At 49.3% G+C, this 13307-nt stretch overlaps 1 protein-coding gene across 5 annotated transcripts in view; it reads right to left on the reverse strand.

Annotated features, from left to right (window-relative positions):
• Positions 1-13307, reverse strand: part of FLNB (filamin B) — a 138480-nt gene that overhangs the window by 17542 nt on the left and 107631 nt on the right. For 2 of the 5 annotated variants that reach the window (XM_004267953.4, XM_004267952.4), the window contains 9 exons: positions 10334-10405; positions 9506-9608; positions 8655-8795; positions 6184-6312; positions 5303-5476; positions 4434-4592; positions 3908-4111; positions 2717-2869; positions 2491-2613 (listed from right to left, as the gene is read on the reverse strand). In XM_004267953.4, coding sequence (XP_004268001.1) covers positions 2491-2613; positions 2717-2869; positions 3908-4111; positions 4434-4592; positions 5303-5476; positions 6184-6312; positions 8655-8795; positions 9506-9608; positions 10334-10405 — 1258 coding nt within the window. Of the gene's footprint in view, positions 1-8; positions 829-2490; positions 2614-2716; positions 2870-3907; positions 4112-4433; positions 4593-5302; positions 5477-6183; positions 6313-8654; positions 8796-9505; positions 9609-10333; positions 10406-13307 lie in introns of those variants that run through there. The other 3 variants (XM_049715243.1, XM_004267954.4, XM_004267955.4) reach the window with 3 other exon arrangements.

Consider the following 13307-nt stretch of genomic DNA (forward strand, 5'->3'; position numbering starts at 1 on the left):
AAAGGGGGCACGGAGAAAAAGAGGAGGGTCAGGGCGAGGGCCTGAGGGGGAACAGGACATGCAGGGCAAGCAGCAGACGGCAAAGCGAGTGTAGGCCAGGGGTGCGGGGTGCTCAGGCTTCCTCCCATCCTGGCTGGATGCCTGCCCTCCTGTCTCCCTCAAATCCCTGGGTGGTCGTGGCCAGCATGGAGAGTGCAGGGCCCTTCCAGCCACCCGGTGCAGAGAATACTCTGGGGGCACTGACACATCTTGCCTCGCCGAGCACTTTGACAGCCTTCCTGGCTGGAGCTGAGTTAATTCCACACAGCAGTGTCAAACCAGAGCTTGGGCTGATAGTTATAGCATGTAAACAGCAACAACAATGATGGCTCAGATGTTTCTAAGCAGATGTGACATGGGGCCATCAGTCATGCTTACAGGGGCTCTTTTCCATAGGTAAGGACAGAAAACACAAGAGCCCTCATCCCTCATTGTCAAGAAGCCTTGGCATTTCTTTCAGGCAACAAGACAAAATGCGTTTAGAGGAAAAGGTGAACCCAGGTTGGTCCCAGTGGCAAAGGGGAAACCATGCGTGAGCAAAGCTTTGAGCAAACCGAAAACAAGAGGCCACACTTCCAGAAACATGACGCCTCGGGTCCCCAACACCAGGAAGCAGACGCGTCTGCTCCACCCAAGGTGCTCTGCCATGCCAGCGACCGTGCCTGCACTGACGAGGTGGAGACAGGCCCGCCGCATGCTGGGTGACCAAGTAACGCCATCACCTACAGCAGCACGAGACCGCACCCTCCAGCCCTACAGGATCTGGGCAGCAGCTCATGACTCTGAGCCCTGAGGACAGAGAAAGGAAGGAGGTTGAGGGGAGGGTCACCCCACATGGCCTGGGTCCGGCGGATATCTGGAGGCTGGAGGGCCATCCTCCCCTCTGATTGACAAGAGAGGGTGTTTTAGGTAATGATGGAAAAAGTTAGTCTCAGCCAGAGTCATCTAGTACCACTGAAAAGAGTAAGAAGGAGTCAAGAGCTAGACAAGACTTGAGGGAAAGGGTGACTGACCACATCACACAAAGATAAGAGACAAACAGGCAAAGGGAACAGGAGAGAGAATTCCCCAAATGAGAAATGTGAAGCAAACGAAAACACAGTCCACTCGTCCAGTGACCAGAGAAATGCAACTGAAAACTGGATACCGTATCTTTCCATCAGATTGATCAAAGTGAGAACCAAAGACAGTGGCCAGTGCTGGTGGGGAAACAGAGAAACAGGCATCAGTTCGTTTTCTGGAGGACAGGCTGCCAAGGCACAGCAGCAACTGAAACGTACTGGCCCAGCAATCCCACTCCCGGGCACCCATCCGAAGTGATGACAGATGTCACAGAGCACTGATTAAGGGGTCAAGGGATGGAGATGAGCATACATGAAATGAGAAAACCCAATGAGGACATGCACCTAGACGTGAATTGGAATCTTATACAGTCATGAAAAGGATGCTGGGGAAGTATACTTTGGTGTGGAAAGATGCCCACAATACAGTGAGTGAGAAGTGCACCAGAGGGATCTGAGACCGAGCCCGTGTGTCTAGGAGGCTGGAGGCATCCAGGCTCCAGCTCTGGGCCTGAAACGTGAACCACAATCTCCCTGGACGGTGGGATATGAGGTTAGACTTACTTCCCCTGTTTTTGAGCACGTGAACTTTTTATGATCACCATCAACACGGTGCGTTTTAAGTGATTCTTAGTCTGGACGCTACAGTAATGAGGTTTTTACCAACGGTGTGTCTAGAAAGGAAGAACCCATCAGGTAATGCTGAGAAGGCAGAGCAAGAGATATACCACAAGTCAGGAAAGACGGGAGATGCCGTGTGGACCTTCCTCTGGAAGCTAGAAGCTCATCACAACATGAGCTTCATCGGAAGACGATTTAGATTTTCTGTCTCCATAGAACCTGCAACTCCATAGCACATGCCAGAGGAGCCTCAAGCCTTCCCTTACACAGTCACTTCTTAATAGAAAGAACCTGGGCCACATTTCAGACAGACGATGGCTGTGTTGGGCAAAGGGCTAGATGTGGTCCACCCACCCAGCCTTGCTTCTCAGGCCTCACTCCAATTTTAGGAATGAAAGATACGAACAGGAATTAGAAGGATGTCACTGGGCTGACACCTCCTTCCAGATATAAGCATCAGCAGGGCCAGTTCTCTCACTATTAGTCTAGTCGACAGACAGTAAATGAAAGTCTAAAAGCTTATCTATTTGTCCCCCATGTGGTACGATAAAGCTATTTTCATCTGGAAGAAGGAAAAGTAAATAGATTTACTTTTCTTGGATGGGCCTCTGTGAAAATAAGTATTAAAAATATTAATGAATAAATTAAAAAAAATTAAATTCAAAAACAGTCCCCCCCCCAGCAGACTCAGATGGTACATTCTGGGCCAAGCCCAGACTTGGTTTCCGGTGGTGCCCACTGCCCTGACCCACGAGCCCCTCATGCTCACCTGGGATCTTGAGGTTCAGGTCACAGATGCTCCCAACAGTGGCCACAGATGGGGCTCGACTGGTACGGGTAATGCTCTCCTTGACTCTTCCCTCCCCGCTGATCTTCACGGTAAAGGGGCTCCCTGCAAAAACCGAGCAGGCCCTTGAGAGCAGCCCAGAGGCCACACGTGGCATTTACAGAAAACCCAAGCACGGGACAGGGAGAGCAGATGGGGCCACACATACCAGGCACGTGCTCATCGGCGAATTTGGTGGAGACGATGTAAACGCCAGGCACGGTGGGGAAGTAGGAGACCTTGCAAGTGCCGTCCTCCAGGTCCTCTGTCTGGATGTCCACTTTGCTGGGGCCTTCCACGGCCAAGGAGATGCCGCCATAACCTGCAACACAGTAGCCCGTGGCTGCTATGACAGCAGCTCATCAGGAAGGGGGAGCCTGATGAATGCAGAAAGGACCTCCACCCCTGGAAATGCTCCAGAAAGCAGAAAGACAGTAACGGTGGCCCCTATTGGACAGCGCTGGGCACAGGAGTCAGTTAAACGCTCTGAGAAATCCTGGAGTGAAATATCCTGGCTGAAGGTGGCCTTGACCACACTCTCTTCTCAAGGGTATCCACTAATATCCCACCGACCCTCTGTCCTGCAGAACCCGCTGCGGGGGACACTTTGACCACCTGCTTCCAGGAATGGCACGTGCTGTCTGGGGGTTTACTACCAGCTGCAGGCCTGAGAATTTGACATTTTTAACTGCTCCTAGCTGCCTCGGATGCCCAGCCAGGGAACCACTAAGACAGCAGATCTAAAGCTTTAATAACCTGAGGAATCAACAGAGAACATAAGCCCATCAGGACCACAAATTCTCCAGCTCCTTGCCTTGGGAAGGTGACTTTATCCAGAAATCACCAATGCAAGCCCATCACTCAAAAAGGCAGAAGGTGAAGACTCTGGGATGCGGAGTAGCTTGGAGTGGCCCAACCTAATTCGGACCATCTCTAAGAGGAAGCAGGAAGAAACTCCTCATTTGCACGAAAGCAATGCTCAGCTGAACATGACTTTGACCCGCTGGCCCAACATTCTTAGTTTGAGATGAGTCAAGGAGACCCTGGGGAGCTGAGACAATGGTGGGAATATTGATAATGAAACAGATCTGCGAGTTGTTGTGGCTCTGGGCTCACATGCCAGAAGCAGAGGGGGCTGCTAACCCTGCGAGCCTCAATTTTTTCATCTAGAAAACAAAGATAATACCTACTTTGCCACTGCTCTTGGGGCTTAAATGATAATCATGTAAAAGGGTCTATTGCTTGAAGGATGCTCACAAAGAAAAGAAGGTTGGCAGGATGAAAAGATGGAGTAACGTGAGCAGGAAGAAGCCAGTTCCAAAGCTCCGGGCCTCTTCCCCTGGGACCACCCCCCACAGACCTGCATCCCTCGTGTCCACGATGAAGTCAGACATCTCGAAAGTCCGGCCTTCTGACAGGCCACGGCCGTAGACTTTGGCTCTGCGGGCATCCCCGATCTCTGACTGGACCACCATGATGGACACGGGGCTGTTGGCCACGTGGTTGCCGTTCTTCTTGATGCTGACCAGGTGTTCACCCACCTCCCGGGGGATGAAGGAGATGCCTGGACCAGAGCACAGACTGGGGGTTATGAGGTGGGAGGGAGGGGTGAAGGGGAGGAAGCAGGAGGGAGACACACTGGCAAGAACAGAAACAGGACTTCCTTCCTGACTTTCTGGCAACCCAGGGTGTCCAAGAGGCTTGTCAGCAGCGTAAGGCAGAAATGCTTGGACTCTGACCACGCATGTGACCCAGCAGGTTTACCACATCACACTCCAAGGTGCTACCAATTTCCCAGGCAAGGACTGGGATCCCGGGCAAGGAGGGAACCCCCATCTCCCACTCAAGACGTCCCGGCTCCTGCCGGGAGGGCCGTCTGAGCTCACCGATGTGATTGTTGGGCAGCCTCTTTAGGAGACAGGGCTCGTCGCGGCCGGACGGGGCCTTGATGCTGGCCGTCAGGGTGCTGAGGTCAGTCTCACTGATGTCGAGCAGGAAGTCGGCGGCAGAGCCCAGCTTCACCTGAGAGCACCGTCTGCTGTCGTCTGGGAAACACCAGCCCCAACACAGCTCCATTACACGTGGTCACCCTGGCTCTCCAGAGCTCTCACACCACATGCCATTTATAGATGAACAGGCAAGAATTAATCACGCAAACTTAAGTGACAAAAACACTCCCCAGACAATAAGCAGACCTAACCAACGAAGAATGACTGCTACTTATGTCTGGTTACAGGGAAGACCGGAGTCCACACAGACCACATTTATAACCCACTGAGAGCATGATCCGAACAGAGAGCACAACAGGGGTCAGAAGCAGGGCTTTGAGTCAGATAATCTCCACCTGAATCCCAGAATACCCACATGAACTTGGCTAAGCCAGTCTCTCCAACCCTCAGTTTTCCCATCTGTAAAAGGGACACAAAAATCTATCCAGAAGCGATGCCGACGAGCATCTCTGAGCTCACTCATGCAATAAGTATTATTTGAATGCCTCTATCTGAGGGCCTCCTTATTTGGACGCTGGAGTCAGACTGGCACAAATAAATGCCCTCCAAGTGATGTGCTTGCTTTTCCCGGGATTACCAGCTGAAGGAGGAATTTAGCCTATCTAATGTTGGCCTTGCACCCCTAGTTTTTTCCCAAGGAGACGCTGTGAAACCTAAATCTCAGACGTGCCTAGCCTGCTGCCCCAGGTCTGATGGGAGGGGGGCCTATTGGGGCAGGGAGTGTCCAGCAAGTTGGGCAACTCTACCTGTGATCTTGGCTGTGAAGGGGCTGCCAGGGATGTGTTTGTCATTGTACTTGACCAGAATGCTGTAGTCGCCTGGCAGGGTGGGCAGGTAGGTCACCGTGCATGTCCCATCTTTGTTGTCAATGCAGCTGATTTCCGCCTTTGAGGGTCCCTCAATAGCCAAGTCCAGGCCACCTGTGAATGAGAGAAGGGAAGGAGAGCCATCAGGGAGGGTGTTTCTGTGTTTCAAAAGGGATCACCGCTCATCTGGGACTGACACAAGCCACGGACAAGGGGCGTAGGTCAGAACAAAGCTATTTACATGGTGAAAGTGTCACTGGGAAGACACTCCACCATCTGAATTCTTCCTGCAAGTGACCCTGAAGTTCAATTCTTCCATATGTGTGGGATGAGGAAGGGATGGAACCCCGCGCGCCAATCACACGCACGGGAGAGAGTGTCACACACGGACTATCACTGCTGCTTGGGGGCTGGATGCCATCATGAAAATCCCATTAGAATCGCAAATTTAGAAATTCCTGTGATGACAGTGCCCATGGGCACAGAGGTAGAATAAGCCACTAAATGATTCATGTGGCCCTGTGGATACATGTACAGGTGCAAAAAGAACAAAACCAAAAACATTATCTATCAAAACACACGTAAATTTCAGGAAAGTCACATAAAACATTTCATAGTATGAATGTGATTTTAATCAGAACACGAAGGACTTTAAAATTTCTGTTTTGGGTAGAAGGCAGAGGAGCTTTACATAAGAGATTTATATGAGAGAAAAGACAAGACAGATACTACCATTCAAGAGCCTTATTTTTAAAGGCTTCCCTGGAATTGCATCCCCTTAACTCTCCAAATGACAGCTGAGACCCACAGAACCACAGTACCTTCTCCTGCGTCCTCGGTGACAATGGTGAAGGTGGCGGTTTTGTTGGCCACTCCATACACCAGGCCCGGGCCATATGCAGAAACACTCCCGCTGTTGGGGTAGTTCACGTAGAACTGGAGCGGGCTCTCTGGGTTTGCAAAGAACACACACAAAGTTGGGACTCACAGGGGGTTGGGGGGATTCACCTAACAGAAGCGGGTGTGGCATCTCCTGGGCAGAGCAGAATGCAAGAGGAGACTCTGTGGGGCTCCCCATCCTAGGATACCCAAGGGGGTCTACTCACTATCGACCCTTCAGTGATCACATGAGAAAAACAGTCCCCAGGGTGCTCCAGACTGGAGGGGGGCTGAGGCAGGGGAATCTGGCTCAAATGGACAAGTAAGGAGGGAACAGCTACACCGGGGCTGGGTGATGGGGGGGGAAGCAGTGGAGAAGAGAAATGCCCCACTATAGATGGAATGTGACTGGAAAGGTCCTTTGGGAAGGCCGTTTGCCCATGACTTTCAAAGTCTGTGAGCCCAGCCCGAGGAATCTATCCCACTGTGGTCCTCTCCACTCAGGCCCACTCCCAGCCCTAGGCAAGTACTTCCATTTCCACAGAATTCAGGTGCAAATTAGGAAAAGAACCCAGGGTCCAACAACAGGGGGGTGGTTAAATCAACATTAGTCTACTTGCAGGTCACTAAAAATAATGAGGGAGATCTATGTATACTAACTTGAGAGATTAGCCATAATGTGTTGCATTAAAGAGAAAAAGGCAAATTGCTACATAAATGTCAATATCCCATTATATTAATACCCTATATAATATTAACACCTATTATAATACCTATATAATAATATATACCCATCATAATATATTCCTATGTAATATTAATACCATTATCCCAGTCCAAAATAGAACAAAATTGCATGCATATTTGTAGGTACAGAGAGAGACATTTGAAAAGATACACACACCAGCATTGGAAGCAGAAGGAAAATGGTAGAAGGACATTCTTACTTTTTCTGTATCTGCATCTTTAGAACATTTAAACAGAAGCAGATAAATACATGTTTGCTTTAAACACATAGTATCCGTACACATACACATAAACTAAAGCAAAAATCAAACTGGGAGAAGTATGTGCAACTCCTATCACAAAGGGCTTATCTCTCCAATATTCAGACTGCTCTCAGAAACTGATATGACAAAGGCCAATCGTCCAAGAGAAAAACTGAGCCAAGGATACAAACGTCCAGTTCAGAGAAAAAGAAATACAAATAACATTGATACTTAGCCATATAGAAAGTTGCTCAATTTCATTCACAGGAGAAATACAAACAAAGCAATACTGGTTTTTAACTATCAGTGTGGCAAAGATTCAAAAATTTGAGAGCCTATTCCACTGGCAAATTGGCGGAAAAGCAGGTGCTCTCCTGCATGGCGGGTGGGTATGTGAATGGGAAGAGATTGCGTGAAGGGCGCTTTGGTGAGATCTGTCAGAATTGCAGGGCTGTTGCCTGTGCCCTGCAATTCCTGCCCTGGGAACCAAATATCTCAGATACACCCTGGCAGGTGTGAGATGATGGGTGTGCAAGGCTATTATTCACTGCAGCATGACTAGTAATCACAAAAGGTGGGGAAGAACCCAATTGTTCTCCAGTGGGAGAAATGGTTCACGTGTAACGTTCACCCAAATGGCCGGACACCATGAACACTCTCTACTATTCAAATGCGCAAAGTTCTCCAAGATATACTATTAGATGAAAAGGGCAAGGTCAGAATAGTGTGTAGCGTAGGCTACTGTTTATGTAACAAAGGGAGAGGGATTAAACATCTGTATTCCCATCTGTTGTAGAGTCTTAAAAATATTCTGAAATCTAGCATAAAACATCAATAACAGTCAGGTTCAAGGAGAGGGCAGATGGGGGATATGGGTGGGAAGGAAACCCTTCTCCACATCATTTTTAAACTACGTAGATAGGTTATGTACTCAAAAAAAAAGAAAAAGAGTAACACTGCTGGTTGATGGACATGAAACTTGAGCTGGCTTTCCTTGTCAAGGGCAGTGTGACAATAAGGCAGCTTGTCCTCTTCTCACAACCTCTTCTCCCGTCCCACGCTGCTCTGGGCTCTGCAGGCCCGGCTGGAAAGTCCCTTGACGTGCCTCACATTTTTCTCCCAGCTCACCCTTTGGCCATGCTTGGCATAGTGACAAAGACAAACAATCGCGGACCGAAGGGCCTGCACTGTGACCCAGGACACTTAGCTGTGTCATCCCTGATGGAAATTAGCTGGATCTGCTGGGGTCACAGCCTGTTTGGTTTTGCAGGGACGCCTACACTGCATTCCCAAATCTGCCACTGAAAACCACACAGCAGGTGACTCAACGACTGACTACAACCTCCCAGATGTTCACGTCCTGAATCTTGGAGTCCTGCAGGGCCAGGGCGCTGCAGTCAGCCAGGGCGCTGAGCCCGACTTACCAGGGATGTGGCTGCCCATGTATTTGATGTGCATCTCGTGGAGCCCGACCTCAGTGGGAGCGTATCTGACAGTGACCGTGCCATCCTTGTTGTCCACAATCTCAGGTGTGGCTGTCTTCCCAGAAGGCATGTGGACCTCTCCTGTTGGAGCACATGGAGACAGGGCAGTGAGCCCACCAAGACTTCCCCCGAGAAGCTGAGCACAGAGGCACACGTGGCCTTCACAATAAAGGTTTTCAGATACAAGAACACTTCACACCATTGCCTAAAACACCACGTTCCACAACCGGAAGCAGAGACGTACCTGCCTTTATTTTGTTCTATTTTGTTTCCACAAAATGCAGCAGGCAACTCACAAGTAAAGGGTCTTCTACTTTTGTACTGATAAATGAAAAGCTCAAACAGGACTTGAGAAGACCATGAGACCAATTGGATTGGTAAAGCGTCAACTCAAAGAGAAGCAGGCATTGAAAGGAGGCTAGGAGAGGAAGTAACTCTTGTACAACAGACCTCAGTGTCAATGTCACATCTGGAAAAGTGGAAGAATAAGAGAAGGCAAGAAAAGGGGGGAATAGGAACGTGATGGGCGAGAGAGATCTAAACACAGTGGTTCTCCCCTTACAGAGCATCTCCGGCCCTCTCTCCAGGATGCAAGTTATAAATGAACCACCTCTTCTGAGATACACATATACACACAGGACATTCTGCAATCCCATGGGCTCATGGACTGACCCAGGGATGCTGGGTTCCGGACCCCAGGTCTGGGGGACAGGTGGAACCAGCTCCTGCGCACTGTTTGGAGAGCTAGTGCAAGTGAGTGAGAACAAGACGGCTTTCACGACAGTGCTTACCGGTGATTTCTCCTTTCCTGACTGCAAACGGAATGACCAAGTCGAAAGGCTTAAACCCCAGGCCGTTCATGTCACTCACTGGGACATAGGCCTCTTCAGTTACCTAAAAACAGGAAGCAGTGGTCACTGGGTAAAGTGGACAACAGTGTGAGCTGGGGAAGCTACAGGGGGCAGAGCAACTGGGAATTTTGCAAGCTCGTACAGCCAGGATTTGGGGATGCGGCTGCCCATGCGTTGCGGGCTTTGGCTAACGGGCTCTGGGGCCAGAGCAGAACTTGAAGAATTGGAGGAATCATGCTGACCAATTGCTAAAAATCCCTAGGCTGTTTGCTTGTGAAATTCCCAGTAGCGCCCATGGGAAAGCGGAAAAGTGAGAGACAGCAATGTCTGTGAGTCCCAAGAGGTTCCACCTGGAAAGGTTTAGTTGCCTGTGGCCTGGAAAAGAAGGTGCGTTTTAAGTGGCAGAAAGTAGCAGCGGTGGCTTTCCCCCTGAACAGAAACCAAATGTGCAAGTGGTGGCTTTTAGAGTCTGCAGGAGGGCTGAGACAGCTGTCCATCTTTCTCTTTAAACGTGGAGACAAACTGCACCGAGCGTGATCACAGACATGGTGGCGGGCGATTCGTGGAGCGCGAACGATGACACAGGTGGGTCTCATTAGAGAAAGCCGGAATCATTGTGATGCACTGATCAGTGGGGACAAACCAATGACCAGGACACCCAGAGGGCTTAAGCAATCCCCAAAAGCAGGCTGCAGCTTTTCTGCAATGAAGGCTGAGTAAACAAAGACATGGAAAAGGGAAAAATAAAAACAAAAACAAAAAGTGTACCCAGGGCCTGAATCCGGGGGGACATGCATTTACCGGTGCTTCCTCCACAGCTGCGACTTTCCCATCTGTGGCCTGGTCAGTGGCAAATGGAAATTAGTTGGGAATCACATTGAGGGACATCGTGACTCAGTAGATTCTACAACCCGAGGGCTGCTTCCTCCCCATCTGTCTTGCCTAGCAGAGAGCTACTCCCTGTAGCGGGAGCCTACCTTCTTCCCACCATCGTGGAGAGCAAGTTGGCATCTCCTCTTCCAATGTCAAATCCATATGCCCTCTGAACCCATGACCCACTTCTAGGAAGCAAGCCTATAGAAATACTGGCAGGAAAGTCTATAGGTAAGTCATGTGTGCAAAGGATTTTACTGGAGCCATTCATTGTTGGGAAAGGCTGAAGTAACCTAAATGTCCATCTGTAAGGGAGTCGGTTAAGTAAATTATATGAGTCTGTACAGTGGACCCCGGTGCAGCCATTCTGAAGAAGCGATCAAGTTAGATCAATTAATATGGAAGGGTATTTACAGCATATTGAGGGAAGGAAGCAAGTTGCAAAGCAATGTGCATGGTTAATCTCATGCACAAAACTGACATGTTTCTTGTATAAGCAGGAGAAAACCTAATGCTGGTCACCCCTGGAGCATGAAATTGGGAAAGGGGTCTCTTGTTACTTGGTATGTGTCTATAGTTATGTTCTAAAAGTTTTTATAAATTCATTTTTTAAAAACCAGAGACTTTGTGTTCCTGATCCAATCACCCTGATAAGGGATGGGTCCCCTCTCAGTTCCTTCTTCTCCCACAATAAAAGACTTGGAAAGCCTCCCTTCTGGAGGAAAACGTCCGTGCTCATGTTTAGCCCCTTTTGTGTATTCTGGCATCTCAGAAAGGGGGCTTCACTTACAAAGGCAGCTTTGTAAGCTTCAACGTTTGCAACAGCCCTATCCCCCACCCCCTGGACCATCTCAGGTTGGGCGACTCCAGGACACATCAGCCGGGAAGATCTTTCAGTGGCTACGCTATAGCCTTTGATCAGTGACTTCTTTTTTTTTTTTTTTTTTCTTGGCGGTACGCGGGCCTCTCACTGCTGTGGTCTCTCCCGTTGCGGAGCACAGGCTCCGGACGCGCAGGCTCAGTGGCCATGGCTCACGGGCCTAGCCGCTCCGCGGCATGTGGGATCTTCCCGGACCGGGGCATGAACCCGTGTCCCCTGCATCGGCAGGCGGACTCTCAACCACTGTGCCACCAGGGAAGCCCTGATCAGTGACTTAACAGTGACAGGCAGAGAAGCTGCTAGACCCGTGACTTGCTGTGCACGTCTGTGAGATGTATTTAACTGAACCAGCCTGCTGGGGCTCCTGCAGACATTTGCTGCAAAGGCAGTACAGGGTGTTCATGTCCTTTTGGCCCCAAGCCTGCAGGGGAAGACAGCGAACCTAGCCCCAAGAGGCCAATGAATAGAAAGTGAGCCCATCTAGGTAAGGCTGGAGGAAGCTAGGAACGGGAGAATGAAGACCTAAAGCATGTGCCCCGAGTGTCATCCCTTCCTGCCTTCAGCAGTTGTTAGGGGGCTAGTTCGTTTTACACAAAGGATCCTTGCTCTGTGTGCATTCCAGGGCTGAATGGACTTTCATTCCTAACGAGTTTGGTGGCCTCCACTGCAGGTTTCTGACTCATCTGCTAAAATGGTCCTTGGTATTTTCTTCCTGATTTCCTCACTCACACCCTCCAAATGTGGTCTCTTATCTCCAGCCCATCCCACCAGCAGGGCTGTGACCTCTGCCCAATTCTAACCAACCAGATAAAAACTCCTGTGGGCTAAAAACAGATTCTTACAACTACAACTGGGACTTCTCTGTAAATAAGAAGGACATAAACTTTCTAGCTGCATCTTTTTCTCCCCTGAGGAGAAAAACACTCCCAAATTAACAGCGTCAAAAGTGTTTACATCCTCGAGACATAAAAAGGCTCCAGGTCTCTGGCACAACGTTTATAGATAAACAAACATCTATGGAAAAGAATAAAGGTTCAGCAGATTATAGAGTGGGAGACAGACACGGGCTTCTGTCTGGAATGGAGTCTTCGTGTCCTTCTCTGCTGCTGCATAAAGTGAAATCATTAGATGGAGCTTTGTAGGCTGTGCGTGGGGCCAGGCCACTGAGTTCTGTAAACTTTGTGGTCTGCTGCCCATGGCATCAAAGAACACAGGTGAGGACGGTGCTCAGCAGCTGTCCAGAGCAGGCAGTCTGGGTTCAGTGGACTTGAGTCTGATCCCCGCTCCTACACAGCATTTGTAAAAGGGCCAACAATGCTTAGTTTTAAGGGTTAAATGAAGGACTGCTCCTGAGGTTTCTAACCCCTTTCCTGGTTGAAGAACCTCAATAATCAAAGGAGGATCTAAAAGTCACTCAGATTTGAAAATTAAAGGGCCGAGCCATTCTCTGGCTCAGAGGTTTTGCATAATGGTTTTCTTTTATTCCAGATGTTCCTAGCTTCAAAAAGACAAGTTATTTCCCCCTCATCATCAAAGTCTGAATCTTTCCAAAACACAACTGGAGGTACTTTGAGTCCTGGGATATCAGAGTCAAGTCTCCAGACATAACAGCCTCGGGAACCTCTCTCCTCCAGGGGAGGAGAGAGGAGGAAGAACAAGCAGGATGAAAAATTGTAATGTTTTACTCATAGACGTTTTTGTCAAAGCGTATCTGTCTGAGCTGGGCTTAGGCCAGGACATTGCCTAAGATCCTTAAGAATGATGGACACTCTGGTTGCCAGTGATTTCCTAAAACCCCTTAGAGCCAAAGGGTCCCTGGGTTTCTAGAGATGACACAGGATTCTGCAAGGTCATGACTGCTTAAGACAATTTTTTTTTACAGAAAAGAAAAAAAAAGTGGCCGGGGATGTCTCAGCCAGGGTGTAACCAACAGCAGTCATTACTGTTCCTGCTAACAACAGCATGCTCTAGAGAAGGAATTTTCCTTAC

The sequence above is a fragment of the Orcinus orca genome, chromosome 10 (genome assembly GCF_937001465.1).
Source record: "Orcinus orca chromosome 10, mOrcOrc1.1, whole genome shotgun sequence".
Taxonomy (NCBI): domain Eukaryota; kingdom Metazoa; phylum Chordata; class Mammalia; order Artiodactyla; family Delphinidae; genus Orcinus; species Orcinus orca.